The 25,808-nt window shown below is 59.2% G+C and overlaps 2 protein-coding genes across 3 annotated transcripts; both read right to left on the bottom strand.

The window, feature by feature from the left end:
* Nucleotides 1-687: 687 nt before the first annotated feature.
* SHISA7 (shisa family member 7) lies at nt 688-16,801 on the bottom strand. The gene is made up of 5 exons (XM_045441436.1): nt 16,454-16,801; nt 8,873-9,603; nt 7,482-7,636; nt 5,237-5,386; nt 688-2,952 (listed from the first exon to the last, which is right to left on the bottom strand). The coding sequence occupies exons 1-5, from the start codon at nt 16,799-16,801 to the stop codon at nt 2,309-2,311; spliced, it is 2,028 nt and encodes a 675-aa protein (XP_045297392.1). The 3' UTR covers nt 688-2,308.
* Nucleotides 16,795-25,624, bottom strand: ISOC2 (isochorismatase domain containing 2). Of its 2 annotated transcripts, none has more exons than XM_045441438.1 (6): nt 25,496-25,624; nt 21,467-21,604; nt 19,280-19,489; nt 18,932-19,002; nt 18,680-18,797; nt 16,795-17,189 (listed from the first exon to the last, which is right to left on the bottom strand). In XM_045441438.1, the coding sequence occupies exons 2-6, from the start codon at nt 21,599-21,601 to the stop codon at nt 17,109-17,111; spliced, it is 615 nt and encodes a 204-aa protein (XP_045297394.1). In that variant the 5' UTR covers nt 21,602-21,604; nt 25,496-25,624; the 3' UTR covers nt 16,795-17,108. The 2 variants fall into 2 exon arrangements, with proteins under 2 accessions (XP_045297394.1, XP_045297395.1); XM_045441439.1 differs by having other exon boundaries at nt 25,433-25,536.
* Between the last annotated feature and the right edge of the window lie 184 nt (nt 25,625-25,808).

The raw sequence follows: 25,808 nt of genomic DNA, 5'->3' as shown, positions 1-25,808 counted from the left end.
GATCCTAGGAGATGATGATGCTATGGTTATGGTGGGTCCTGGGAGGTGATGACACCATGGTGGGAGTGGATCCTGGGGGGTCATGACCCCATTAGCTCTCATGGATCCTGGGAGGTGATGACCCCATTAGCTCACATGGATCCTGGGAGATGCTGACACAATGGTTGGAGTCAGTCCTGGGAGGTAATGACATCACGGTTGAAATGGATCCTGGGGGGTGATGACTCCATTAGCTCTCATGGATCCTAGGAGGTGATAACCCCATGGTTGAAATGGATCCTGGGAGGTGATGACATCATTAGCTCTCATGGATCCTGGGAGGTGATGACACCATGGTGGGAGTGGATCCTGGGGGGTCATGACCCCATTAGCTCTCATGGATCCTGGGAGATGATGACACAATGGTTGGAGTCGGTCCTGGGAGGTAATGACATCACGGTTGAAATGGATCCTGGGGGGTGATGATAGCATTGGCTTTCATGGGTCCTAGGAAGTGATGACACCACAATTATCAGGGACTATGGGAAATGGTGGCATCATCAGTGCTAGTGGATCCTGGTAGAGGATGCTACCATCAGCCATTGAGGATTCTGGAAGGTAATGACATAATATGTCATGATGGGTCCTAGGAGATGATACAATGGTTGTGGTAGATCCTGGGAGATGGACACCGTAGGTCATAGGGAATCCTGGGAAATGATGTCATCATCAGACATGGTTAGCATTTGACCCCAGGTACAATGCCATCATGAGTGGTGGAAGTCTTATGGCACCGATGATATCATCAGCCAAATCAATAGTGGGCACACCCCAACCATCCCCATCCCACCTCACCCCCAACAGAAATCCAGGAGTTTGTTGACAGAGGCAATGATGTCTCTCGTTATGGCAGAAAGAAGCGAGGCCAGCTTTTGGGCCACTGTGAGTCCCACGACTCTGGGAGGCTGGTGGGCCAGAGTGGCCTCCTTGGGAGTCCTGTCCTTGAGGAGTCACACAGGAGGTGACATCACTGCACAGGGATGGGGTCTGAGGCCCAGCCACCCTTTAGAGGGAGAGTCTGGTGGAAGTCCTGCAGGGCATGTCCTTGCTGTCAGGGACAGGAGTGACCAAGTGAAGTCATGGCAGGACAAGGCAGAAACTCCAGTGACACCATCACAAATGATGGCCCTCTAGAGCAGGCAGTGTCTGTGGTGATGTCATCACAATCCCGGGACAGAACCTCAGCGGGGGCCTGCTGCCAACAACCTACAGTCAGACCATTCTCTCTGGGTGGGGTTGCCTCCGCAGCAACAACATCCCTCAGATGTCTCAGCTCAGGGCACTTTCTCTGGTGACCCTGGGGGGTTGTCATGGATTCTGGGCGTGCCCTGCCTTCTCATGATAGGACAGGAGCAGTGCAGGTGTCTTACAGCATCATCTCCGAGCAGGCAGAGTCCAGTGGTGATACCACCGAAGGGGCCTCATCCTGGAGTGCCCCAGGGGCAGGTTGTCACCTCTGGTGATGACATCACGGGAAGAGGCACGGTCCCTCTGAAAATGTCATAGGGCAAGGCACCTTCTCTGGAGATGGCATCACAGGAAGGAGGCAGAGTCCCTGTGACAATGTCGTGGACAGTCCTATGGATAGCGAGGACACAGTTGGCAAGGCATTTTGCTTGCGATGTGTCCCAGGAAGATGGCTTTGTCTGTAGTGACAACATCATAGACAGAGGCATCTTCTCCAGAAGAAAATATCTTCCTGGCGATGATGTCAGAAGAGGCCTTTTGGTGCCGGAGATGACATCATAAGGGTGAGACTTGTCTCTGCAATGACATTCACAGGAAGGAATCTTTGTCTCTAGGGATGATGTCATAGGGTAAGGCATTGCCTCTGCTGTGACCTCCCAGGAAGAAAGTCTGTGATGACTTCATGGAACATAGACATGGCCGCTAGTGTTGACTTCAGGAGCGGGCCTATTCTTCTGTGACGGATTAATGGGGAGGAGGTTTTGTCCCTGTGATGACATCACAGAACACAGACATTTTCACTAGTGATGAGCTCACAGGCAGGGCTCTTCCTCTGTGATAACGTCATGGGAAAGAGGCCTTGCCTCAAACGGTGACATAGGAGGAGGGATCTTATCTACCGTGACATCCCAGAAGGAGGTTTTGTCTCCGGTGACGATTTCATCCAAAGCAGTGTCCTCGGAGGCAGCCCCCTGGCCACAGGCTGATCCTGGGTCCCAGGCCCCTGGAGTGTGTTGAGGGATCCGGGCTGGGATGGGGGCCCCCCCGCGAGGCCGCAGCCCCCAAGCCCCCGGGCCTGGCCTCAGACGGTCACCTCGTTCTTGCTGGCGGTGCGCAGGTGCTGCGGCAGGTGGTGGCCGGGGATGAACTGCAACTGCTCCAGCGTGCCCTGGCGCTGGAAGGGCGGCCTGCGCGCCAGCGTGCCCCCTCCCCCGCCGGCGTCCGACAGCCAGGCGGGCTGCGGCGAGCCGTGCAGACCGTGGTGGTGGTGCGGGTGCAGGCCGGGCGGCGGGGGCAGCCCGTGCAGCGGCGTGGGGGGCCCCCCGGGTCCCAGCAGCAAGTTGGAATGGGACGCGGCCAGACCCGCGCGGGCGGCGGGCTCGGGGGGCAGCGCGGGGCTGCGCGGGGGCGACAGCAGGTGCTCCCGGCTCTGGCGCAGGGCCTCGGGCGACGAGAGGAGCAGGTGCTCCTGCGACACCAGGCGCGCGCGCGGCAGGGTGAATTCGTAGCGCGCGCGGCCCGCGTCGCCCAGCAGGTGCTCCTGGGACATGACGCGCCGCGGGTTGGGCGCGGGCGCCAGGCCCAGCTCCTCGGGGCCGCCCCAGGCATCCATGCGGTAGCCGCCCCCCGTGCCAGGTCGCCGAAGAGTGTGCAGGGGCAGCGTCCCGCGGGGCATCTCCCCCAGGTGCCGGCGCTTCAGGTAGGCCTCATCCAGATCCTTCTCGGCTGGGGGAAGAGGGGGAAAGGCCATACAGGTAAGTCCCCAACCAGTCCAGAACGTGCCCCCGCCCCCCCTGGCTTCCGTACATCCCACACCCATGAGGACCCCAGGGATCACCAGAATGCCCTGGTCATTATTAGCCTGGGCATAGGTAGGTGACATAGGTGACAAAGGTGGAGGGATCTTATTTAAATAAAAAAAAAATTTTTTTTTAATTAAAAAAAATTTTTTTTTAACATTTATTCGTTTCTGAGAGAGAGAGAGACAGAGTGCAAGCTGGAGAGGGGCAGAAAGGGAGACACAGAATCTGAAGCAGGCTCCAGGCTCTGAGCTGTCAGCACAGAGCCTCAGGCGGGGCTCGAACTCACAGACCAGGAGATCATGACCTGAGTCGAAGTCGGCGTGCAACCGACTAAGCCACCCAGGTGCCCAAGTGAGTCTCAAATTTTAGTCGGCCAAAACCATCAGGCTAGCTGTGTGACCAAACGCACATTCCTAGGCCCCACACAGATGGTGGGCCAGTAGATGTGGGGGGGAATTTCCTTCCCCCCGCCCCCCGCCCCAAATTTGGAGATGTGACCTATTCGTGGGTTATGAAGTCAGTTTTGTAGAGGGTGAATGGCATTTTAAAATTAACTAGAATAGAAAATTTTCAGAAAGCATCCACCCAGGGACACCTGGCTGGCTCAGTCAGTGAAACATCCGACTCTTGGTCTCAGGGTTGTGCATTGGAGCCCCACACTGGGTGTAGAGATTACTTTAAAAAAATAAATAAACATTTAAAAAAGTTATTTAAAAAGAGGCATCGGTATACTAGGGGAATAAGGGTAAGCAACCAGTTCCTAAAATTTTTATTTCAGTTACGTTTGTGTTATTGAAATATTGATGGATGCAGTGACAGTACCTGGGGTTTGTTTTAAAATAATCCGCTAAAAGTGGGCCGAAGGGAGTCTAGATTAACAAAATGTTGCTCATTGTTGAGTTGAGCGATGGGAACGTGGGGATTCGTTTTACAATCTCTTCTAATGCTGGGCATGTTTGAAAATGTCCATAACAAGTTTCAAAGTTTTGCTGTAACTAAAAATTATACATATTATATGTGTCTCAGGGGTCATGACATAAAAAGCATTTCTTAATGTGGCTCTCAGTTTAAATCTTTTTTTTTTTTTTTTTAATGTCTATTTTTGAGGGGGTGGTGGAGGGCCAGAGAGAGAGGGAGACAAAGGATCCAAAAGCCAGACTCAGGGCTTGAACTCAGGAACCGTGAGATCATGACCTGAGCTGAAGTCAGACGCTTAACCAAGTGAGGCACTCAGGTGCCCCTGGCTCTCAGTTTAAAAAGTTTGAAGGCTTAGGGTGCTTGAGTGACTCAGTCAATTAAGCGTCTGACTCTTAATCTCGGCTGGCATCATGATCTCGTGGTTTGTGGGTTTGAGCCCCACATTGGGCTCTGCACTAACAGTGCAGAGCCTGCTTGGGATTCTGTCTCTCCCCCTCTGCCCCTCCCCCACTCTCTTTCTCAAAAATAAATAAACAAACTTAAAAAAATAATAAAATGTGGGGTGCTTGGGTGACTCAGTCAGTTGAACGTCTTAACTTTGGCTCAGGTCATGATCTCATGGGTCATGGGTTCAGGCCCCGTGTCAGGCTCTGTGTTGATAGCTCGGAGCCTGGAGCCCGCTTTGGAGTCTGTGCCTCTGCCTCTCTCTGCCCCTCCCCTGCCTGTGCTCTGTCTCTCAAAAATGAATAAACGTTAAAAAATTTTTTTTAAAAATAATGAAATGTTTGAAGGCTCTTGCCACTGACCCAGAAATGTCCAGAATCACAGTGATTGGTCCAGGGATGAGCGTGTGACCCAATTTGGACCAGTGGGATCTAGACCTGGGAATGCTGGGATCATTGGGAAAGACCCTTTTCTGCTGGCAGAATAGCATCTTGAAATTTCTCAGGTCAATCTTTGCTACCACTAAAGAAGAATCTGTCTGAAAATAAAGAACAGATGTAGAATCCTGGAGATAGCTTTTGAACCCCTGGATCCAGCCATACCTGAAGCTCATGATTCATAGGCTTTCCCGTATCAAGCCAATGTAGTTGCCTTTTGTTTTTGGCTTAAGTTGTATTTCTGTTAATTGTAAACACAAGTCCTAATGAATACAATAGATCTTAGGGGGGCACGGATATGCATTTTTAAAAAGCACTTTCAGAGGCCTATTGGGCCTCTGTCCACACTCCTAAACCCAGACCCTGGCCCCACCCCATCACCTTCGCCCTCCCCTTCCTGGGACTCACCCAGTCTCTTGAGGGAGGAGTAGCGGTTGAGTTCAGATTTCACAGCGGCCTCATAGGACGGGGGCAGATGTGAGAGGTTGTGGAAGGACCGAGAGCAGGACAGCGTGGAGTAGTGCAAGGAGGGGCTGGGTGGCGCAGCGGCACGCCAGTCTGGGGCAGAGGGGCATGGCAGGGGTCAGTCCAGCCCCCCCTCCCTCAGACCCAGGAGTCCAGGCTCCCAGCCCCTTCTCCCTTTGACCCAGCAGTTCCAGCCCCCATCCCCTTAGGGAGTGGAAACCAGGGATTCTGGCCCCTCAGGGATACTTGCTCCCCCGACCCCAGGAGACAGGCTCAATGCTGGGGAAGCAGGTCATGTCACAGGAAGAGAGGTAACTGGCACGTGCTCAGCACCTGCCGTGTGCCTGGCCGGAGGCTGGAGGGGCCGTCCACTCCACACATTTCCCCACAAACCCAGGCGGGAGAGAGATGAGACTGGGAAACTGAGGCTAGCTTGGTCACCTGGCTGGACTGGGAGGTCAGGGCTCACAGGATCTCACACCTGCTCTATCCTGGGCACCCAGCTCAGGCTTAAAACAGGCAGGGAAGGAAAGGAGCCTTTGTCCTCCCCCCAACCCAGCCCCAGTCCCTACCCATCGTGGCGGCATGGTGCTTGGGGCTGTTGACGTTGAGGTGCAGGTAGTTGTGGTGCAGATTATCTGTGGGGACCAAGAAGGGAAGTGGTGTCACTGCCATCACCCACTCCCAGCTGACACTGCTGTCCTGGTCTCATGGGAGGATTTCCACTCATGTCCACTGGGTTCCCAGCTCTGATCCCTCCTATCTCCTGAATCTCTGCTCTGACCTTCCTCACCCTTCTGGATCATCAAATCGGCTTCCTGGCCATTTGGCCAGCCCATCTTCCAGATCAGCACCCCCGCCTTGGTAGTACTCCTGACACCCACACCTGCCCCTGCCCCTGTGCTGCTGGAGTCTCTTCCCGCGGCTGACTGTCATCCACAGGACAAAATCTAAGCCGGGAATGGTGTTCGAGGCTTACTCGGCCCTAGCTGATGCCTTGCCTGAATGAGCCTAGCTCAGTCCTGCCACAGGGCCTTTGCAGATGCTATTATGCTGTTCTCTCTGACTTGAATTCCTTCCTCCCCTTCTTTGCCTGAAGAACTACTCATCCCTCAAGATCCACCTCAAATGTCTCTTCCTTATATTACGATTCAAACCCATCTCTTCCCCTACATTTCTGACCCCAGCTCAGGCCTTGTCCTGTGTAGCCTGCATTACTACCCAGCCTCCTCCTTCCTGCACCTTCTTCCTCTCATCTCTCCCCCTTCACATGAGTTCCAGAAAAATGCTACCACTCACTTCTGACTTTGTTGCTCCCCTGTTCTAAAGTCCTCCATGGCTCCCATTGCCATCAGGACAAAGACAGAGCTCCTCAGCTCAGCCTGGTGCTCAGGTCCTTCCTGAGGTGTCTGCCCACCCTCTCCCTGGCCTCACAAACTATGCTTCAGAGGCTCAGACCTTGCCCGGCCCAGGTAGGCCCCTCACCCTCCAGGCCACTGCTCAAACGGTATCCTGGGGGAAGTCTTCCTCCTCCTCCTCCTCCTCAAACCAGACGAGGCTCTTTTTAACCTGTTACAGCTCCCTGGACTTCTCCCTGGTGAACTCATCATAAAATACGAGAACAGCTCATATTTATATGGACCTTTTTTCTGTGCGAGGCACTGCTCTAAGCCTTCCGTCGTTAGTTCATTTGAGCTTTGCAGTAACCCTGTGCGGTGAGCGCCGCGACGCTGCTTGTTTTATGGCCGGGGGAAGTGAGGCCCAGAAAGGTGAAATCGTGTGTCCCAGGTAGCCAGCGGCAGAGCCAGGGTTCAAACCCAGGCAGTGTTCAGGACATTCTAATTCAATAGTTAGGTGCTTTCTTGTGTGTGTGGCTGTTAGGAGCTCTGACACTGGCTTTCTCAAGTGCAGGGGCCGAGAATGTCTACATTGAAATCACCGTGGCGTCCGTGGCACCCACCCAGGGGGTTCACGGGAGGGCAAGGAGGGGTCCTGATTCACAGCAGGGTCCCTCCAGCCTTGCCGGGAACTGGTCGGGTTCAGAGCAGGAAGAGGCTGGAGGGTGGGCTGGGGGCGCGGGCGGGGCCTGGGCACCGGGGGTGGGGCTACCCGGGGGGGGCGGGGCTACAGGGCAGATGGGCGTGGTCAGAGGCCGCAGCGGCATTCCCGGCTCCCAGGTCCCACTCACCGAGATTGGAGGGCTTCACGGTGTTGTAGAGGGTCTTGGGCGTCCTCGGGGGCATGCTGTCGGGGCCCCCGACCCCCGGGGTCAAGGAGCTGCTTCGTACCCGGTCCGGGCGGGTCCCAGGCCCAGCCTGATGCCTCAGAATGTCCACCAGAGCCCTAAAGGTGGCAGAGAGCCGGTCAGCGGCCTGGGGACGGGGGTGGGGGCAGGGAGAGGGAGGCCCCAGCCTTCTTTTCCCTCCCTGCTCTCCCCTTTGGGGGAGTCGGTCAGCTCGGCGGGGCTCCTCGTCTTTGGCCACGCCCATCGCTAATGTCCATCTGAGCACCGCCCGCCCCAAGGTTCCTCCGACCACATTTCTTGCTTGAAGCGCCCCTTCCCCAATGCGTTGGGACCCAGCCCCTTCTGTGGTCCTTCCCACACCGTCCTCCCTGGGCCCCCACCCCACCCTGAACCTGGGGCCTCCCTCCTGTTCCTTTAACAGCCTTCCCTTGGCGGTGAAGTGTGCCTCTTCCGTCCAGTTGTGCGGACCGAAACCCTGAGGCTCGCCCCTGGCTCCTGCTTCTCTTTCTTTTCATGCCCCTCAGCCATCTTGGACTTCCAAAATAAATCCCTAGCAGACCACTTGCCACCTGTGCTGTCCCCAGTGCCTCCTCTCATTGCTGGCTCATTGCTAGTGTCCTAAGGGGCCTCCCGCTTCCACTCTGGTCCCCTGCTGTCCCCAAAGACTCCTCTGGAACCATCAGATGGCTTCGTGCCTGAGCTCCGCGCCCTCCAGACCACCCCCCCCCCCATCACTCTTAGAATAAACCTGCTTTCGCCCACTGCTCCGCAGGCTCAGAGGCTCCGTCGCTGTCCCGCGAGTTCTATCAGGACGTTTATACGTGCTGTTCCCTCAGCCTAGAATACCCTTCCCACAAATACCCGTTTGACTTGCTTACTCTCCCCACCACTCACATCTAATGATAACGGCAGCCAGCGTTTATGGAGGGCTTACTATGTGCCCAGACTTGACATGAATCAACTCAGTTAATCCTCATTACAGTCTGACCTGGGATTGAAAGCCAGTTCACCCAGCAGGGCAGGGACCTGGTTTGGACCACGGCTGTATGCCCAGCTTCTGACCCACACACAGACGGTGCCCAACAAATAGTTTGTTGGATGGATAAAGGCCTGAGCCTCTCCCGTCACTCAGCAGCCGGGCCGGTTCTGTCGCCCCTATTCTTGGGACCCCTTCGGTCTCCCTGGGTATCTGCTCCCGCGCTCGCTGTGGCTGCCTCCCGCATCTCTGAGCAAGCCTGGTTCCCTGTAGCCCTGCCCTCTCCAGATGGCTCCACCCCTGATAGCCCAGGCCCCGCCCCCAGGCGCCCTGCCCTAGGGTCCCAGCGCGCACACACCTGGGCACGTTGATCTCCCGGTGCGCCCTGGGCGCACGGGACGCTTTGCTGAAGGCCACTTTGGCGCCGACGCCCACGGCCAGGGCGAAGCTGATGACCCCGCACACCACGTAGGCCGTGCTGCCCCCGGGGCCCTCGCCCCCGCGCCCCCCTGCGCCCCCCGCCCGGCCCCCTTCCAGCCACCCGGCCTGGCCGGGCCCGGGCCCCCCGCCCGCACCCCCGGCACCCCCGACGCCCCCGGCCAGCGGCGGCGGCGTGGTGGCCCAGCGCGGCGTGTCGTAGTTGGAGCAGGACGCCTGTGCCAGGCGCATGTGGCGGTGCTCGCAGCAGAAGCGGTAATGGCAGGTGCCGCAGCAGAAGCGGTAGGAGCCGGTGCTGCAGTTGAAGGTGGCGTCGTACTGTCCCATGACATCGTAGTAGCCGTGGCAGAGCTCGGCCGGAGGGGGCGCCCGCGCCGCCGCGCCGGTCCCGCTCGCCGTGCTGGTCCTGGTGCCGTTGGCGCCCGGGCCCGCAGCGCCCCCGCCGCCCGTCAGCGCCCCGGTCAGGCGCCGCAGGTGCGCCAGCAGGGCGGGCAGCGGGCCCGGGGGCTCGGCGCTTGTGGTGTTGGACGGGCGTGCCCCGGCCTGGCGGGCGGTCGAGGCCAGGAGCAGGAGGGTCCCGAGCAGCAGGAGGGACGGCATGGGGCGCGCAGGAGGTCGGACCGGGCTGCCAGGCCGGGGGGAGAACCGAGGCTGCAGCGGGGGGCGAGAGAGAGATGGCCAGAGGTGCAGACATGTGGGGGTGGGTGGCCGGACGCGAGGAGGAAGGCAGAAGAATGGCGAGAATCATGCCGCAGGGGACAGAAAGGATGCGTGGAGAGGGAGATGCCCGCGCGCCGAGTTAGCAGCCCCCCAGGGCAGTGGACGCAGGGGTGTTTGGGGAGGGGGAGGAACGGAAATACGCCCCGGACGCGCCGCAGGAGAATGGCCGTGATAATGGGCAGACGCCGGTAGGGTCAAAGCGAGCGATGGGGGGGTGGGGGGTGGGGGGGGGATTGGGAAGGTCCGCGGAGATGTCAGACGGGAGCACAGAAGTAAAGGATGGGCAAAAACCAGAGGAAAGATGTGATGTGGGGAGAAGAAACCGGGGAGAGGAGCGAGCGAGCGACGGCAGGGGGAGCGTAAGAGGGCGGGGGGGGGGGGTGATATGGGGGCGTGGAGAGCGGGGGAGGAGGTCGTGGTGGGTCAGTGCGGATGGGGGAGGCAATGGACACAGATGTGGGGTGGGCGGGATGGGAGGAGTGGGGGGGGGGAGATGGGGAAGGTGAGAGGAAGAGGTGTGGGTGGGGAGAGAGAGAGAGAGATTGGAATTGAGAACTTGAGTTTACAGAGCAGGCAGGTGGACCCAGGTGGTCAGGACTTCTCAGCCTGACACCGCTCACGTTGGGCCCAACCTGTGTGCCACTGGGTGCCAGGAGAGTTCGCATTCTCCGCATGGTGAGGACATAAGATGCCTCCAGGCAGTGCCAAGCGGTCCCCTGGGGCCACAGCTGCCCCTGTTGAGGAGTGCTGGCTCAGACCCGGCTGGTCCTCGGTTGCCCCCAAAGGCCCCTCTCTCTCCTTTATTTAGGTCTGGTAATTCAGGGGCCTCAAGCTTCTCTCTCGCTCCCTCCCTCCTCCACCCTCTCCCTCTGTCTCTGGAGCACACACACAGTTGTAGGTCTGAAGTGTCTCAGGACAGCAGGCGACGCAGGGTGGCAGAGCTGATCATGTGCCTCAGTCTCCCCATGTGTGAAATCGGGGTAAGGATGGTTATCAGGGGGTTGTTAGAAGGATGAGCCGGGTTGATCTTTGTAAGGAGCTCAGAACGCCCTGGTCTGTTGCAGTGCCGCGCACTGTGCACCCTGCAGCCGCTAGTTCAGGGGGTGGCCAGGAACAGGGCCAGGGAGGAGACGGCAGAGTGAGGGGCCAGATGGGGCCGTTTCTAGGCAGCAGGACGGCAGGACGGATGCTTCCACGGTGTGTCCTGAGCCCTGAGGGTGCAGCGGTGACTAAGCCACAGCGTTCCCGCCTTCACGGGGCTTATATTCCAGGGGCGGGAGAGAGCTGGGCGCACAGACATACACCAGGGTGACGCTTGTTGAAAACTGTTAAGGACAAATATGAAGAAATTTTGCAGGAAGTCATGACCAAATGAAAGCAGCATGAGAGAATGGGAGGGTAGGAGCACCTGGGTGGCTCAGTCGGTTGAGCGGCTGACTTTGGCTCAGGGCATGATCTCACGGTTTGTGAACTTGAGCCCTGTGTTGGGCTCTGTGCCGACGGCTCGGAGCCCGGAGCCTGCTTCACATTCTGTGTCTCCCTCTCTCTCTGCCCCTCCCCTGTTCGTGCTCTGTCTCTGTCGCTAAATAACCATTAAAAAAAAAAAGTAAAAAAAAAAAAAAAAAAAGAGGATGGGAGGGTGGATAGGACGAGTTGAATGAGCATCATTAGGTATTAGTTTTATCTGCTCCTTTCCACTGGGGGGGTGTGTGTTTGGGGACCACACCATTATCACCAAAAGTAGTAGGGGCTGGGCTGGGGAGAGGGTCATGGGAGCCGAGGCTCCCCACGCCTCAGTCAGCTTGCCCTGCTCCTGCAAGGGGCCTCAACTTCCCTTTTAGCTCCAGCCCTGGCCCCTCCCTTGAATCTGGGCTAGAATATCCCACTCCCTGCTTAATAGGCATCTTAGAAGTGGCTTAGCTCACACCGTGCAAAGCTGTTTGGTGGCTCCTCGAAAGTTAAGCAGTTATCACATGACCTGGCAATTCCACGTTTATGCATCTGCCCAAAGAACCGAAAACGTACGCTCACACGAAAACTTAACGCGCGAGTGTTCATAGCAGCACTATTCATAACACCCCCAAAGCGGAGACCACCCGCACGTTCACCAACAGAGGAACAGATGCACACAACGCGGTCTATGCGTACAATGAAATATTATTCCGCCTTAGCGAGGAACGGGGCCCTGATACGTTACATCGCGGGTGAACCCGAAAAACAGCACATGAAAGAAGCCAGACACAAACAGTCATATGCGGTATGATCGCTCGTATACGAAACGGCCACAGGAGTCAGATCTACAAAGCCAGAAAATCTGGTTAGCGGTTGCCTGGGGCTGGGGGAGAGTGGAAGAATGGGGAGTGGCTGCTTTGGGGTGATAGAAATGTTCTGATTTGGTGGCAATGGTGGCACATTACCGGTGTCCTAAGTATCATTGAACGGTACACTTAAAAATAGTTTAAAGACTATCGGGCGCCTGGGTGGCTCAGTCCGACTCTTGATTTCGGCTCAGGTCATGATCTCGTGGTTGATGAGATCGAGCCCCGAGTGGGGCTCTGCACTGACAGCTCGGAGCCTGCTTGGGATTCTGTCTCTCTCTGCCCCTCCCTTGCTCATGCACGGTCTCTCTCTCTCTCTCTCTCTCTCAAAATAAACACATAAACATTTTTTTTAATGGTTAAAACGGTAAACTTTACGTTATGTGTATCTTGCCACAATTTTAAGAAACGAAAAACCCACCAGCATAGGTCAGATGACGTCAAGCGTTGCCCTGTCGAAACTGCCCAATGGCTTCCTGTCACACCCAAAATAAAATGCAAACCCTTCTCCCTGTCCCTGTCCCTTCATGCTTTTCCGGGTCCCGTGTCCAAGAGGGTCCCTTCTTCCTGCCTGTGCATTTGTTGTTCCTCTGGCCTGGGACCCTCCCCCTCCCCCCTTGTTGCGGATATCGGTCTGACCCACCCCCTTCCTTCCTTCAGGCGCCCTTCACATGTCTTCTCAGTGTCCCTCCCTGCCCTGTCTAAACTGGCACCTCCAGCCACTCTGCTCCCTGCACCTGCTTTCTGTCTAGTTATGGGCGCCATCTCTACCTGCCGCATTATACGTGCAGTGGCCCACTAGACTACGCACTGCATGAAGGCAGACTTTTTTTTTGGTCTTTCTTGTTCATGGTTGTGTCCACAGCACTATGGCATGGATGAATGTTGAAAGATGTATGAGAGGTGGGTCTTCCCTCTCTCTCTCCCCCTCCCCCACTTCAGACAAAAACACAGAGGTTCCAAGAGGAACTATCACTTGCCTAAGCCTTACAGTGCCCAAGCACTGGAGCTAGGCTTTGAACTCAGGGCTCAGGGTGCTGCCACCTGTAGGGCATGGGTCCCTTTATTCCATGCAGACAAACGTGGGTTGACATGCATCCAGACACACCTCTTTCATCAGTGAGTCCACATGCATGCAGCGATGTGGATTTCTTCATTCATTGAGGGCTGCCACATACGGTTGGGCAGGTTGTGCACTGCACAAGGAGCTCTGGTTGCGAGGCTGGAATCCAGCCAGGCTCTCCTCCTTAAGGCGTGCTGATGGGGCTGCATCCATCTGGGGGAAGGTGCACCCTTTAGAACTCACACGAGGGTGCCATCTGCCTGCCAAACCGTAGCCGCAGGGGAGCTGCATTGGACCAGGGGGTACCTTTGTCTCATTTGCATAAAGGCACCAAATGGGCTAGCGGTTTGCTCACTCAGTCCCCATTCTGTGCCAAGCTTCCGGCTGAGCTCCACGGACACAATTCTTCCCTCTGCTAACAGAGTCCCATTATCTCCTCCAACTGCTTACACATGCACATACCCAGGGAGACACAACTCCAGGCCATTGACAACTCTGGGGAGTGGGGGAGGGGGGCCACAGCATACATCCCTCAAACCCAGCAATGCACCCAGACACACACACACACACACCACCTCTGTTAGTGGAGGGACCCATAACCTCCTACCCTGCCTTATGCCTCCGGAAGGAAAGTGGACACACACCTAGGGACACAGTGGCCTGTCCAGACACAAGGGTACAGGAGGACTGATTCTTCCCTTACACAACACACATACACACACACACACACAACATGATATGCACGCAATGACGGAGAACACAGGACACCCACGCCATGTGCCAGACACAACGCACAAGGACACCCAATGTCATCCTGGCGGCACACCTGTAGGCCTCCTCCCAACACACAGATACACAGATACACAGCTCCATGAGGACACACAACCGTTCCACCCACAGGACACAATCTCAGACATTGTGACACCCTGGGACCACACATGGCTCCCAATACAGCCAGAGACCTGCCCAAACCAGCTCTACATGGACACACGACCATACACATCACAGCCCACAGTCATGCAACCTCATGGACACACACACACACACACACACACACACGTGCAAACACACCCTCACCCAGCGGTGGAGTCTGGAAGCAGGCACGTGACAACTCCCCCCCCCCCCCCCCCCCCCCACAGCCCTTCTCGCACCCCTTACACACACAGGCACTTTCCTCCCCCGACAGCTGAAGAGAAAAGGGGCCCTCACCCCAATCTCTTCCCTCCCTGCACCCCAGTCTCCTCCCTCTCTGCCCCATGCATGCTCAGCGGCTCAGGGCCAGAGGTCTGGCTGTGCCCCTTCCCCAGCCCCCCCCCCCCCGCCAGGACCCGAGAGACATACAGACAGAGATCTGGGGAGCCAACTTGAGGAGGGTTTCCAGAGCAGACTCCTGGGACCCTCACAGCACTGTGCCCCACACTCCACACCCTGCTCCTGTGCCCTCTCCAGATTCTGCCAGCCGGGGTGGGGGCCAGGTGAGTCGCCTTCTGAGATGTGTGGCAGCAGAGAGAGAGGGAGCAGGACAAGGAGAGAGACTTGGGGGTTTGGGGGAGACTCAGAGAGAGGAGGAGAAAGACCCAGGGAGAGGGACACAGAGATGTGAGAGCAGGGGGAGACCCCGGGAGGACAGAGACCCAGAGTGGGGGGGCAGTGAGGGGGAAGACAGATACTCACACGAGGGGCAAAGACTCAGAGAAGTGGGGTTCTGAGATCAACAAACCGAGAGAGAGAGAGAGCGAGAGAGAGAGAGAGAGAGAGAGAGAGAACAGAAGCCCACAGAAGGGTGAGACCCAGGAAGTCAGAAGCCCTGAGCTGGTGAACTGGGGGCCGGAGAGGGGTTTGGAGGTGGTGGTGGAGGGGGACTGAGGGTGCACGGCGGGTATGGAGAGAGAGAGAGAGAGAGAGAGAGAGACGCTGGAGGCACGCAGGGTCCGGGGGGCATGATATTCCCCTAGGAATATCTGGGATTGAGGTGAGGGGTCCATCTGGGGTAGGGATGTGGAAAGCAGGCGAGGGGAGAGGGTGTGGGTTCAAGTCCAGGTGCTCGGGCTGGGGGAGCAGAGCGGAGGGGGCAGGGGAGGGGTCCGGATGGGGGGCGGGGATCGCAGTCCTGGGCGCCCAGGCGGAGAGGACTCAGAGACAAGGACCCTCCCTGGGCACGCTCCCGGCGGCCGGCCCGTCCCTACACCTTCCTGTCTCTGGCACCTCTCTGACTCCGGATATCCCCGCTGTCCACCCTTCTCCCGGACCCCGCCTCCCACCGGCCGCCGGCGGCCTCTCCTCTCCAGCCGGATCTGCCCTGGGCCATGGTCCTCTTAGCCTGTGTCTCTCTTTCCAGGTCTCATCGCTTCTCTGTGTCCCGAGTCTCTGTCACACGTTCGTTTCCCGCCCCCCCCCTCCCCTCCCGGCGGTGTCCCGTTCTCGGAGTCTGTTTTCTGTGTGCCAACACTTCCCTTCTTCCCCTTGTCCCGTCGTCTCTGTCTCTCTCCGGCCTGTCTCTGTGTCCCCCCCCCCCGCCCCCCCTCCCCATGTCTCTCTGCCTCTCTGACTCTGTCTCTGTTCTATGTCTCTTTCCCAGGTTTGCTTTCTACAGATCTCTGTCCCTCTGGGTGTCTCTGTGTCCCCTACCCTCACCCCACCCCGGTCCCCGGTCTCTCTCGCCGGTCCCCCTACTCTCACTCAGGCCCAGGTTGGAGGGGCGGGGTGGGGGGGCGCTGCAGCGGGAGCTGTGTGTTCCCAGCGCAAAATAGACTCCTGTTGCCATGGCGACGCGAGCGCGGCCTCCGAGACGCGAGGCATCAGGCTGGGGGGTGAGGAGGGGGGACACCTGGATCCGGAAGGCGGGGGCCGGGGGCGCCTGGAGGAGCGGGGAGGAGGGGACTCCGCGGTCCCCGGGGAGAGGGGGTGCTGGGCGCTCTGACGCCGGGTTCCGCGGACGGGGCCTTCTGGGAGGGGTCTGGGATTCCAGGATTGGCGGGGGTGGGGGTGGGGGCGGACTCTGATTCCCCGGTGGGGGCGGGCTGGTGAGGGCTCCGACTCCTGGGTCTCTGGGGGATTCAGAGGTTGCCTTCTTAGGTCCCCGAGGTTGGAGGTGGGGGCTGGGGGCCAAGGGCTGAGAATCTCAAGGGGTTGGGGAGCCTTGACAGGGGGGCCTTGACTGGGGGCTCCGCGGAGTCCCGACTCCCAGATCTCCACGGGGGGCTGCAGAATTCTGGGAGCCCCCATGTGGATCCCCAGACTCCTGCGTCTTAGGGGAGCAGGAAGCACTCAGAGGAAGCGGTCTGTCCTTCCCAGCCATTCATCCACTCACCCGCATACCTGCCTGCCTCTTCCTTCCTCCCCGTCCCCGTGTCCCCGTGCCTCAGTTTCCCCCTCCGCACCGGGGTGCGGTCGCGCTCACCTCACTTTCCGGAGTCGGGACCCTTGGGGAGTCGGGGGCGGCGGCGGGCGGCGGCGTGGGGGGCCGGCCGGGGAGGCAGAGCGAGCGCGTGTCTGCGAGCCAACCGGCTGGGCGTGTGCGCGCCGGTGGGGGGCGGCCGGCAGCGTGCGGGGCGGGCGACCCGGCCGGCAGCTCCTGTCCGCGCAGATGTGGCTGGGCCAGCCTCGCCTTTGCCTCGCGCCGGCTGGGAGCAGGGGAGAGGCACCTCCCCCTCCCCACCTGCTGGGACCCCTCTTCCCCCCACCCGCAGCCCCCACTCGCCCCCGGGATACCCCCCAAATCCAAGAATGGTTCGGCCCACAGCCACATCAATGTTTATTCGGCAAGTCCGGGTCCCACAGCCTGTGACACTCCCTCCCCCTCCCCTTCCCGCCTCTTGAAGTGGCCCGGGGCCGAGCCCCGCCCCCAGCTCTGCTCAGCCAACTGCCGCCCAGCTTCCACGAGTCTCATTTGCATTTCCGGGAGCTCTGGCCCAATGGCAAGGTAGCTCTCCACCTCCCCTCCCGAGGGGGTGGCACTCCCGGTGGACTGCACCACTGTTGGGATTCCAAGGATGGGGGCAAAGTGATTCCACTGAGGTCCAGATGACAGGAGGGTGGTCTTCGGGGTGAGGAGTTCAGCGGAAGAGGGGGTTCTGGCCTTGGAAGAGGCCCAGCAGCCCGCTGTCTGGCGCGGGCTCCTTGATGATCTTCTGGATCTGTAGGGGGAAGAGGAGGGTTCAGGGAGTCAAGAGTCCCCATGTCTGTGACAATCTGGAAGGGCACTTCTTCATTTTCATCCGCCTTGCCCTCTTGGCAGCGACAGGCCAAACCAACCACTCCCTCTTCTCAAAACTTTTCCTCGGGCCTCCCTTCCACCACAGCCGCCTGGGTTATGATCACCTGCCATCTTGGTCCACTTGTCTGGCTTGCTGCCAGTAGGCTCTGTCCTGGAGCTTCTGGTCCATACCCTGCTCCTGTCTCACCTCTCCCATCCCTCAGCTCCCAAATCCGGCCCACGCCTTGCCCCTCAACTCCAGACTCTGATCCAAGTGCCTCTTACACAATAGTGTTCCCCCAACCGGTAGACCGCAGGAGCATAGATGCTCAACCCGCCTCTCTGGGGCTGCCTTCTCCCAAAGCCCCACATTGCACCCATCAGCAAGCCCCACCCTGCTTGCCTCCAGAAATAATAAAGCACAATCTGCATCCCCACTGCCTCCACTCTGGTCTCCCGCCCACATCCATGGGCCACCCGGGACCAACCTGCAGATCTGACTCTGGCCAGCTCCCTGGTGCAAACCCCTCCACTCCGGGAAGACACGGATCTGGCTCCTCTCTGCCTCCTCCCCTGTCACGCTCACCGAGCACTCGGCATGGCCCACTCCGGTTCTCTGAATAGGGCGAGTTCCGGTCCACCTGCAGCCCTTTGCCTCAGCTGCTCCTCTGGCCAGGAACACTTTCTGGACGGCCGCTGCCCCTCCCACTGCAGGCCTCCGCTTAAGGGCCATCCCTGCTGTGAGCCCCATCTTCTCTCTCACACACTCTGAACACTCCCTTCCAGCGCCTGACCACAACGTGGAACCGAATACACCCTGGCTTTGGCTGCTGCCCCAGCACCTGCCCCATTGGTTGGCCCATAGTAGGTGCTTAACAAATAACTCAACAGAGCTGGCCTAAGAGGAGGCACCAGGGCGGACCTCAGAGGGCTGGGGCATGTCCCTTCATCCTAAGGGCCAGCAGTGTGACTCAGCTGGGGCTACCTAGTCAGACCCAGGCACTAGCAAGGCCACCTGGTGGTGGTGGTGGCTGCGGGGGACGCAACTGAGGGCCAGAGACGGGAGGAAGGGACGGAGGTGGGGGTCAGGGGCTCTCACGCAGGGCTTCTGGCGGACCGTTTGTTCCTGTCTGCCTCCCACCCTCACTTCACTCTAAACCCACCTTTCACCAGGAGGCCTCCCACACCACCCGCACAACTCCTCCTCTGCACCCCAACACTCCCAGCCCCTCCCCTGCGTTCTCGCTCTCTCCCCCGCCCTCATGGCCACCGACAGCTTCCCTTGCCCTTCACGGTGTTGACGGGACTTAGAACTCGGCCGCCAGGAGGCAGCAGCCTGCTGTGCTCCCAGATGCAGGCTGTCAACCACCACGTGGCGGGCGCCGAGAAGGGAGACCAGGGAGGGTGGGGCGGAGGGTGCGGGGCCAGTACCTCCTTAAACTGGGGGTGGGCGGCGTCGCCCACAAGCTGCAGAATGAGCCCCTCACTGGTGGAGAGGAAGGCGCCGCTCTGCCGCATCCGGGCCAGTGCCACCAGCCTGTCCACCTGGCTGTGCGGGAGACGGAGGCTGTCGGTGCCTTGGCCCACACGCCCAGACGCCCGGCAAGGTTGGCAGGGATCCCACTCCCCTTAGACACCCCACCTGCGCCCACGTGCACCCACCCCTCAGCAGGACCCCCTCACCTGCGGGAGGAGCAGGCATCCACCACCACATGGACCTGCAGCCCCCGGTCCAGGAGGTCCAAGGTCGTGTTCTGGGGGCGAGACATGTCAAGGGCAACCTCGACCCCAGACAAGAACAGGGGCCTGGGGAGGGGGACGGGGATGAGGGAGCCTCAGATCAGGGCACGGGGCCCCCATGTTCCAGCAGGGTCCGAGGGCCCCACGGGAGCACGAGGTAGAGAGGGGTCCTGGGAGGGACGAAGGTCCCAGGTCAGGAAGGGGGTCCTGCCAGGAGGACAGAGGACTCGGGGTCAGGGAAGGCTATCCTTTTGAGGATGGAGGTTCCCAGGGGTTAGCTGGGGGTCTCACCAAGATGCAGGCCTGGGTCTCGATGCCACAGAGGAGCACGGAGCGCAGCTGGGGCCGCGTGTCTAGCTCCTGTTGCACCGCGGGCACCATGCTGAAGCAAGTTTTGGCCAGTGGCCGCAGGCCTTCAGCCCCCAGCTCGGGCACCGTGGGGCCCAGGCCTTCTGGGTACTGCTCCGTCAGCACAGCCGGTACCTCCAGCAGCCTGGCCACCTGCGCTAGGGAGGGGAAACAAAGGCCTGAGCCCGAGGGAGGGGCCTGCGGGGGCAGGACTCCTGGGTCTGAGGGAGGAAGGACTGGGGGCCAGGACTCCTGGGTGTGAGGGAGGAAGGACTGGGGGCCAGGACTTCTGGGTCTGAGGGAGGAAGGACTGGGGGCCAGGACTCCTGGGTCTGAGGGAGGAAGGACTGGGGGCCAGGACTCCTGGGTGTGAGGGAGGAAGGACTGGGGGCCAGGACTCCTGGGTCTGAGGGAGGAAGGACTGGGGGCCAGGACTCCTGGGTGTGAGGGAGGAAGGACTGGGGGCCAGGACTTCTGGGTCTGAAGGAGGAAGGACTGGGGGCCAGGACTCCAGGGTCTGAGGGAGGAGGGGGCTGGGGTCTGGACTCCTGGGTCTGAGGGAGGAGGAGCTAAGGGGTCTGGATTCCTGGGTCTGAGGGAGGAGGGGCTGGGGGTCAGGACTCCCTCATCAGAGGGAGGAGGGGCTGGGGGTCTGGACTCCTGGGTCTGAAGGAGGAGGGGGCTGGGGCCCTGGACTCCTGGGTCTGAAGGAGGAGGGGGCTGGGGCCCTGGACTCCTGGGTCTGAGGGAGTAGGGGCTGGGGGTCTGGACTCCTGGGTCTGAGGGAGGAGGAGCTAAGGGGTCTGGATTCCTGGGTCTGAGGGAGGAGGGGCTGGGGGTCTGGACTCCTGGGTCTGAGGGAGGAGGGGGCTGGGGGTCTGGACTCCTGGGTCTGAGGGAATAGGGGCTGGGGGCCAGGACTCCTGGGTCTGAGTGAGGAGGGGCTGGGGGTCTGGACTCCTGGGTCTGAGGGAGGAGGGGCTGGGGCCTGAGGCCTGGTCTGAGGGAGGAGGGGCTGGGGGTCTGGGTCCTGGGTCTGAGGGAGGAAGGGCTGGGGGTCTGGACTCCTGGTCTGAGGGAGGAGGGGGCTGGGGGTCTGGACTCCTGGTCTGAGTGAGGAGGGGCTGGGGGTCTGGACTCCTGGGTCTGAGGGAGGAGGGGCTGGGGGCCAGGACTTCTGGGTCTGAGGGAGGAAGGACTGGGGGCCAGGACTCCAGGGTCTGAGGGAGGAGGGGGCTGGGGTCTGGACTCCTGGGTCTGAGGGAGGAGGAGCTAAGGGGTCTGGATTCCTGGGTCTGAGGGAGGAGGGGCTGGGGGTCAGGACTCCCTCATCTGAGGGAGGAGGGGCTGGGGGTCTGGACTCCTGGGTCTGAAGGAGGAGGGGGCTGGGGCCCTGGACTCCTGGGTCTGAGGGAGGAGGAGCTAAGGGGTCTGGATTCCTGGGTCTGAGGGAGGAGGGGCTGGGGGTCAGGACTCCCTCATCTGAGGGAGTAGGGGCTGGGGGTCTGGACTCCTGGGTCTGAGGGAGGAGGGGATGGGGGGCTGGACTCCTGGGTCTGAGGGAGGAGGGGCTGGGGCCTGAGGCCTGGTCTGAGGGAGGAGGGGCTGGGGGTCTGGGTCCTGGGTCTGAGGGAGGAAGGGCTGGGGGTCTGGACTCCTGGGCCTGACGGAGGAGGGGGCTGGGGCCTGGACTCCTGGGTCTGAGGGAAGAGGGGCTGGGGGCTGGACTCCTTGGTCTGAGGGAGGAGGGGGCTGGGGTCAGACTCCAGGGTCTGAGGAAGGAGGAGGTTGGGGGTGTAGACTTCTGGGTCTGAGGGAGGAGGGGGCTGGGGGCCTGGACTCCCGGGTCTTAGGGATGAAGGGCTGGGGGTCAGGACTCTAGGGTCTGAGGGAGGAGGGGCTGGGGGCCTGGACTCCTGGGTCTGAGGGAGGAGGGGCTGGGGGTCAGGACTCTAGGGTCTGAGGGAGGAGGGGCTGGGGGCCTGGACTCCTGGGTCTGAGGGAGGAGGGGCTGGGGGAGTGGACTCCTCCAGGTCTGAGGGAGGAGGGGCTGGGGGCAGGACTCCTGGGTCTGAGGGAGGAGGGGGCTGGGGCCCTGGACTCCTGGGTCTGAGGGAGGAGGGGCTGTACCTTGAGCATGCGGGCGGCCACAGAGACTATCTGGGGGAAGTAGGCGACGTGGCGGAACTTCTCCTGCATGTCACACAGGAAGAGGATGGACGACCCCGGGAGGACTCGGCCCAGGTTGGGCCTCACAGCTGCCATGTCCTGGGGGTGGGCAGAGGTGCGAGAGGGAGGGGCCAGTCAGGGCAGGGGCTTTGACTCCCTGTCCAGGGTCCGTGCACCCAGACCCGTGAGGGTCCCACACAGTCCTTTGGAAACCTCCCCCTTCCCAAGTGCAGCGTGTCCACAGATCCCTGGGCCTGGAATCCATTTGTTTCTTAATTCGTCCTACTCGGCTGGGAGGTCACTTTCCCAGGGAAGCCTTCTCTGACCTTGACCACCTGGTGCTCCCAACCTCACTCTCCCAAGGTCCCTGGGAAAGCCTTTTCCTTCCAGGATACACGGCAACATCAAGGTCACCCTCTGCCCTCCACAAGGAACCCTCCAACTGTGATCCTCACCCTGCCCTTCGGGGTGGGGGTGGGGAACAGAGGGGGAGGTGAAGGCCGGAGGGCCCACAGCAGGTAACAGGGCGCGGGTGTGATTCCGGATGAAAACCAGAGCCCAGGTGCAGTGGCAGTGTCCTGAGTGAGGCTCTTCAAGTCTGACTCCCCCTACGCAGCCTCTGAAACTCAGTTTACCCTCATGCAACATGCAGGCTGCACATCCCTGCAGGTCGTAGAAGGAAAGGCCGGTGCACCTGCCCAGGGGCCTGTGATTCATCCGCAGAAAGCATGAGACGCTGCTACATGCTACATCACGGGTGAACCCCAAGATCGCCGCGCCCCCGAGCGAGGCCAGTCACCAGAGGCCACGCGTTGTGGGAGCCCATTCACATGAAACGTCCACAGGGATCCAATCCAGAGACGGGGAGCAGACTGGTGGGGGGCTGGGGCGGGGACAATGAGGGCTGACTGCTTCCTGTGTGCGGTGTTGCTGCCGGGCTGATGAGCACATTCTCAAACTAGGTGGTGGCCACGGTTCTGCGACGTCATGGATATTTGTTAACTGCCACTTAATGGTACTCTTTTTTTTTTTTTTAATTTTTTTTTTTTTCAACGCTTATTCATTTTTGGGACAGAGAGAGAGCATGAACGGGGGAGGGGCAGAGAGAGAGGGAGACACAGAATCGGAAACAGGCTCCAGGCTCCGAGCCATCAGCCCAGAGCCCGATGCGGGGCTCGAACCCAAGGACCGCGAGATCGTGACCTGGCTGAAGTCGGACGCCTAACCGACTGCGCCACCCAGGCGCCCCTAATGGTACTCTTAAAAATGGTCGAAATGGTCAATTTCGTGACTTGTGCTTTAGCACAATGAAAAACGGGGGGGGGGGGGGGGGGGGCGGGGCTGTTGGAATCACCTGCCCAGCAGCCCTGTTACAGGGGAGGCCACTGAGACCCAAGGGGTCCACGACTTGCCCCCGGTCCCACAGGACTAGAGGACAGCAAGCCCCCCCCCCCCCCCCCCCCCCCCCCCGCCCCCAGTCAGAGGGGCTGTGTCTCCAGCATCTGGGCCCCGCCTCCGAGAGTCTCAGCAGGTCCCAGCCCATATGCCCAGGAGGCTTGAGTCCCGGGGTCCCCAAGTTGCTGCTCAACTGGGGGTTCTGGCTCCGCTCATGTCTGCACGTCTCCCGCCCTCGGCGTGTTCACTCATTTACTCGTTAACTTATGTGGGACATGGGAGACCCTGCAGACCCAGGGGAAGGTGAAATGGTTAATACGGGGGAAGTCTGGAGGCTGGCTGGTGGGCGCACAGGCTGTTTATGACGATTCTTTCAAATGAACACATCTACTGTAGAAAATGTTTTCTATGGACAACATAGTGTAGAAACAGTGTAAAAACTCATGGGTGGTTACAAGGAAGAATTTTATGCTATGTGAATTTTGTCTAAAAAGAAAAAAAAAAAAAGGAATGGAAACTCCCACAAAAACAAAACCACACTGAATGAATTAATCACATTAATTACAACTGTGATCAGTGCTGGGATTTCGAGGGAACCTGATCTATCTTGGCAGAGTCTGCAAAAGTCTCCCCCGAGGAAGTGGAGGGAGAGAGAGAAAACGATCTTTCTGAAAACACAAGGTTGACTCTGTTACTCCCCTGTCTTAGCCCCCACCTTCTAGGGCTGCTCTCGGGTCCTCAGGACTAAAATGTAACCTGCTCAGGCAAGGCGCCTGGAACCATCCCAGCCAAGTCCTTCCCCTGTGTGGTTCCCTCCACCCGGGCTGCTCTCCTCACTTCCCTTCTAACTTTTCAGGAGACAGGAGGGACAGGGTCAGATCAGGGCTATCATGGCTGAAAGCCTAGGTAGGACAGGGTGTCTGAAGCCACAGAGATCTCCCTTCCGGGCTGGTAGGAGTGTGTTTTGCAACAACCCCCAGGGAAACACATGTGGCCAAGGTTTCTCAAAATTCTAGTTACATGAACCCTGTGACCCAGAAAATGTGCTAAGTATTTACCCTGCAGACATACACGTGAAATGACACAAGGTTATTCCCTACCAGACTTTTTGGTTATTCATTATGGGACTTTTCTGCTGAGCAAAGGAATGGAAATACATGTAAACATCTATGGTTAGGGTTCTGGTTATGTAAGTTATGATATAGCTGTACTATGGAATTCTTTGTAGCCAGGGAAAATTACAAGGCAGCTCTTTGAGTAACAAGAGATGTTAACAGTGAAAAGAAGCAGAACAGTATACACAGCAATGCTTCCCTCTTTGTCTCCCCAAAGAAGAGAAAACGTGAGTTTTCTGCTATATTTGCTGTCTCTGGTGGGTACACGTGGAGGTGCTTCAGGTGGGGGGTGGGGTGGGTCACTGAGGGACAGGGTATGAAGGAAATCTTATTTTCACTGAGTACTGTTCCTTTTGAAGTGTGGACAGTGTGTGATAGGTTGTCTGGGCCGTAATATATACGATAAAATACTTAGATAAGCTGAGAACCCAGCAAAACCAATCTGTGTTAGTAAAGTTATACTGGTTATCATTGGGCAGCAGTAAAGAAAGGGGCACAAGGCAGGGGGGCTTCTGGGATGCAGTGGGGAGTTCTACTTCTGGATTTGGATGTTGTTTACATCAGAGCGTTGGCTATGTGAAAAGTTATTTGAGGTATTTGTGATTTGTATGTATGGCTTTTCCCCCCTGGATATGCAGTATACTTCCATAAGAAGTTTTCAAAGTATCAGATAAAAGGGTGGAGGCCAGGAGAAAACCGGGGCTGGAGTCTAGGTGGACAAAGGTGAGGCCTGGGCTCCACTTTAGGCAGAGAGAAGAGAGAGGAGGAGGCAGGACAGAGAGATTCAGGGGGCAGGTGCCGCTGGCTGTGGGGGAAGGGGCGAGGAGGAAGATCTACAGGTCTCCGGTCCATGGGTGGTAGGTCCTAGGGACTAACTGGGGACCTGGAAAGGGGAAGTGGTTTGGGGGAGATGAAATACTGAGGGTGGAGGGTGGGGAGTGTGTGTGTGTGTGTATGCACGCATGTGAATGTGGAGAGGTCTGGGCTGGAGACTGACTTAGAGATGCTGTTGGGGAGAAAGAGAGATCTGAGCTCCAGGTGGGGGGAGTCAAAGGCCGGAGGAGGAGGGGCAGTAGCGGGGGAGGGTGGGGCGTGCAGCCCTGCAGCCCTGCAGCCAGGATTCCCTGGCAGTGTGACCCTGGGCAAACTTCACGCTGTCTGAGCCTCAGTTGCCTCATCGGAGAAATAGGGGTCAAACTAACCCACCCCATATGGACGATGCAAAACTCGGCCAGTGATGCACAAAGGGCGGGCGCGATCCGTGGAAGGTTCGAGTCCCCGGTCAGCCAATTCTGTAGGGCCGGCAGGAGTCCTCGCCCTGGCTGTGTCACCTCGGCCCGGACGTCCCGGCAAAGCCTCAGTTTCCCCACTTGCAAAGCGGGAAGGTCAGCGCCCCCGAGGCGCTGGGGGGCCTTACCCGGAAGGCGCTGGTTTCCAGCCTGGCCCGCCCCTCCGCTGGAGAGGCCTGGGGGACACTCACCGCTCCGAGCCGGGACTCACGCCGCTCCGGTCCTCCCGCCCCTTTCCAAGGCAGGGTCACCGTTTTGCACTGTTCCGACACGTGGCCCGCCCCCGCGGTCCGCGTCCCGCCCACCCAGGCCGAGCCGCCCAATTGGCGCTCGCCAAGCTCTGCCCCGACCCTGAGGCCGGCCAACCTACAAGCGGAGCTGCTTAGCCCTCCTTGGAGGGGCGGTGCCGGGCAGGATGTCCATCCTGAGAGCGTGATTGGTCCGCCGGTGGGAGGGGGCGGGAAGGCAGCGCGTCCGACCAATGGGGAGCCGGGAAGGGCGTGA

Source organism: Leopardus geoffroyi, chromosome E2 (genome assembly GCF_018350155.1).
Source record: "Leopardus geoffroyi isolate Oge1 chromosome E2, O.geoffroyi_Oge1_pat1.0, whole genome shotgun sequence".
NCBI classification, from domain to species: Eukaryota; Metazoa; Chordata; class Mammalia; order Carnivora; family Felidae; genus Leopardus; species Leopardus geoffroyi.
The sequence above is the reverse complement of the archived record's forward strand: the minus strand, read 5'-3'. Positions and strand labels throughout refer to the sequence as shown.

Bases quoted from the DNA above. Each gene is read 5' to 3' on its own strand.
- ISOC2 (XM_045441438.1), bottom strand. From the start codon at position 21,601: ATGGCAGCTGTGAGGCCCAACCTGGGCCGAGTCCTCCCGGGGTCGTCC. The intron at 19,003-19,279 runs GTGAGACCCCCA...TCTCGCCCCCAG, and splicing joins AGACCCAGGCCTGCATCTTG to AACACGACCTTGGACCTCCT. The intron at 18,798-18,931 runs GTGAGGGGGTCC...TCTCCCGCACAG, and splicing joins GATGCCTGCTCCTCCCGCAG to CCAGGTGGACAGGCTGGTGG.
- SHISA7 (XM_045441436.1), bottom strand. From the start codon at position 16,801: ATGTGGCTGTGGGCCGAACCATTCTTGGATTTGGGGGGTATCCCGGGG. The intron at 5,387-7,481 runs GTGAGTGGGACC...CCTCTGCCCCAG, and splicing joins CGTGAAGCCCTCCAATCTCG to ACTGGCGTGCCGCTGCGCCA. The intron at 2,953-5,236 runs GTGAGTCCCAGG...CTCTTCCCCCAG, and splicing joins CTCCTCCCTCAAGAGACTGG to CCGAGAAGGATCTGGATGAG.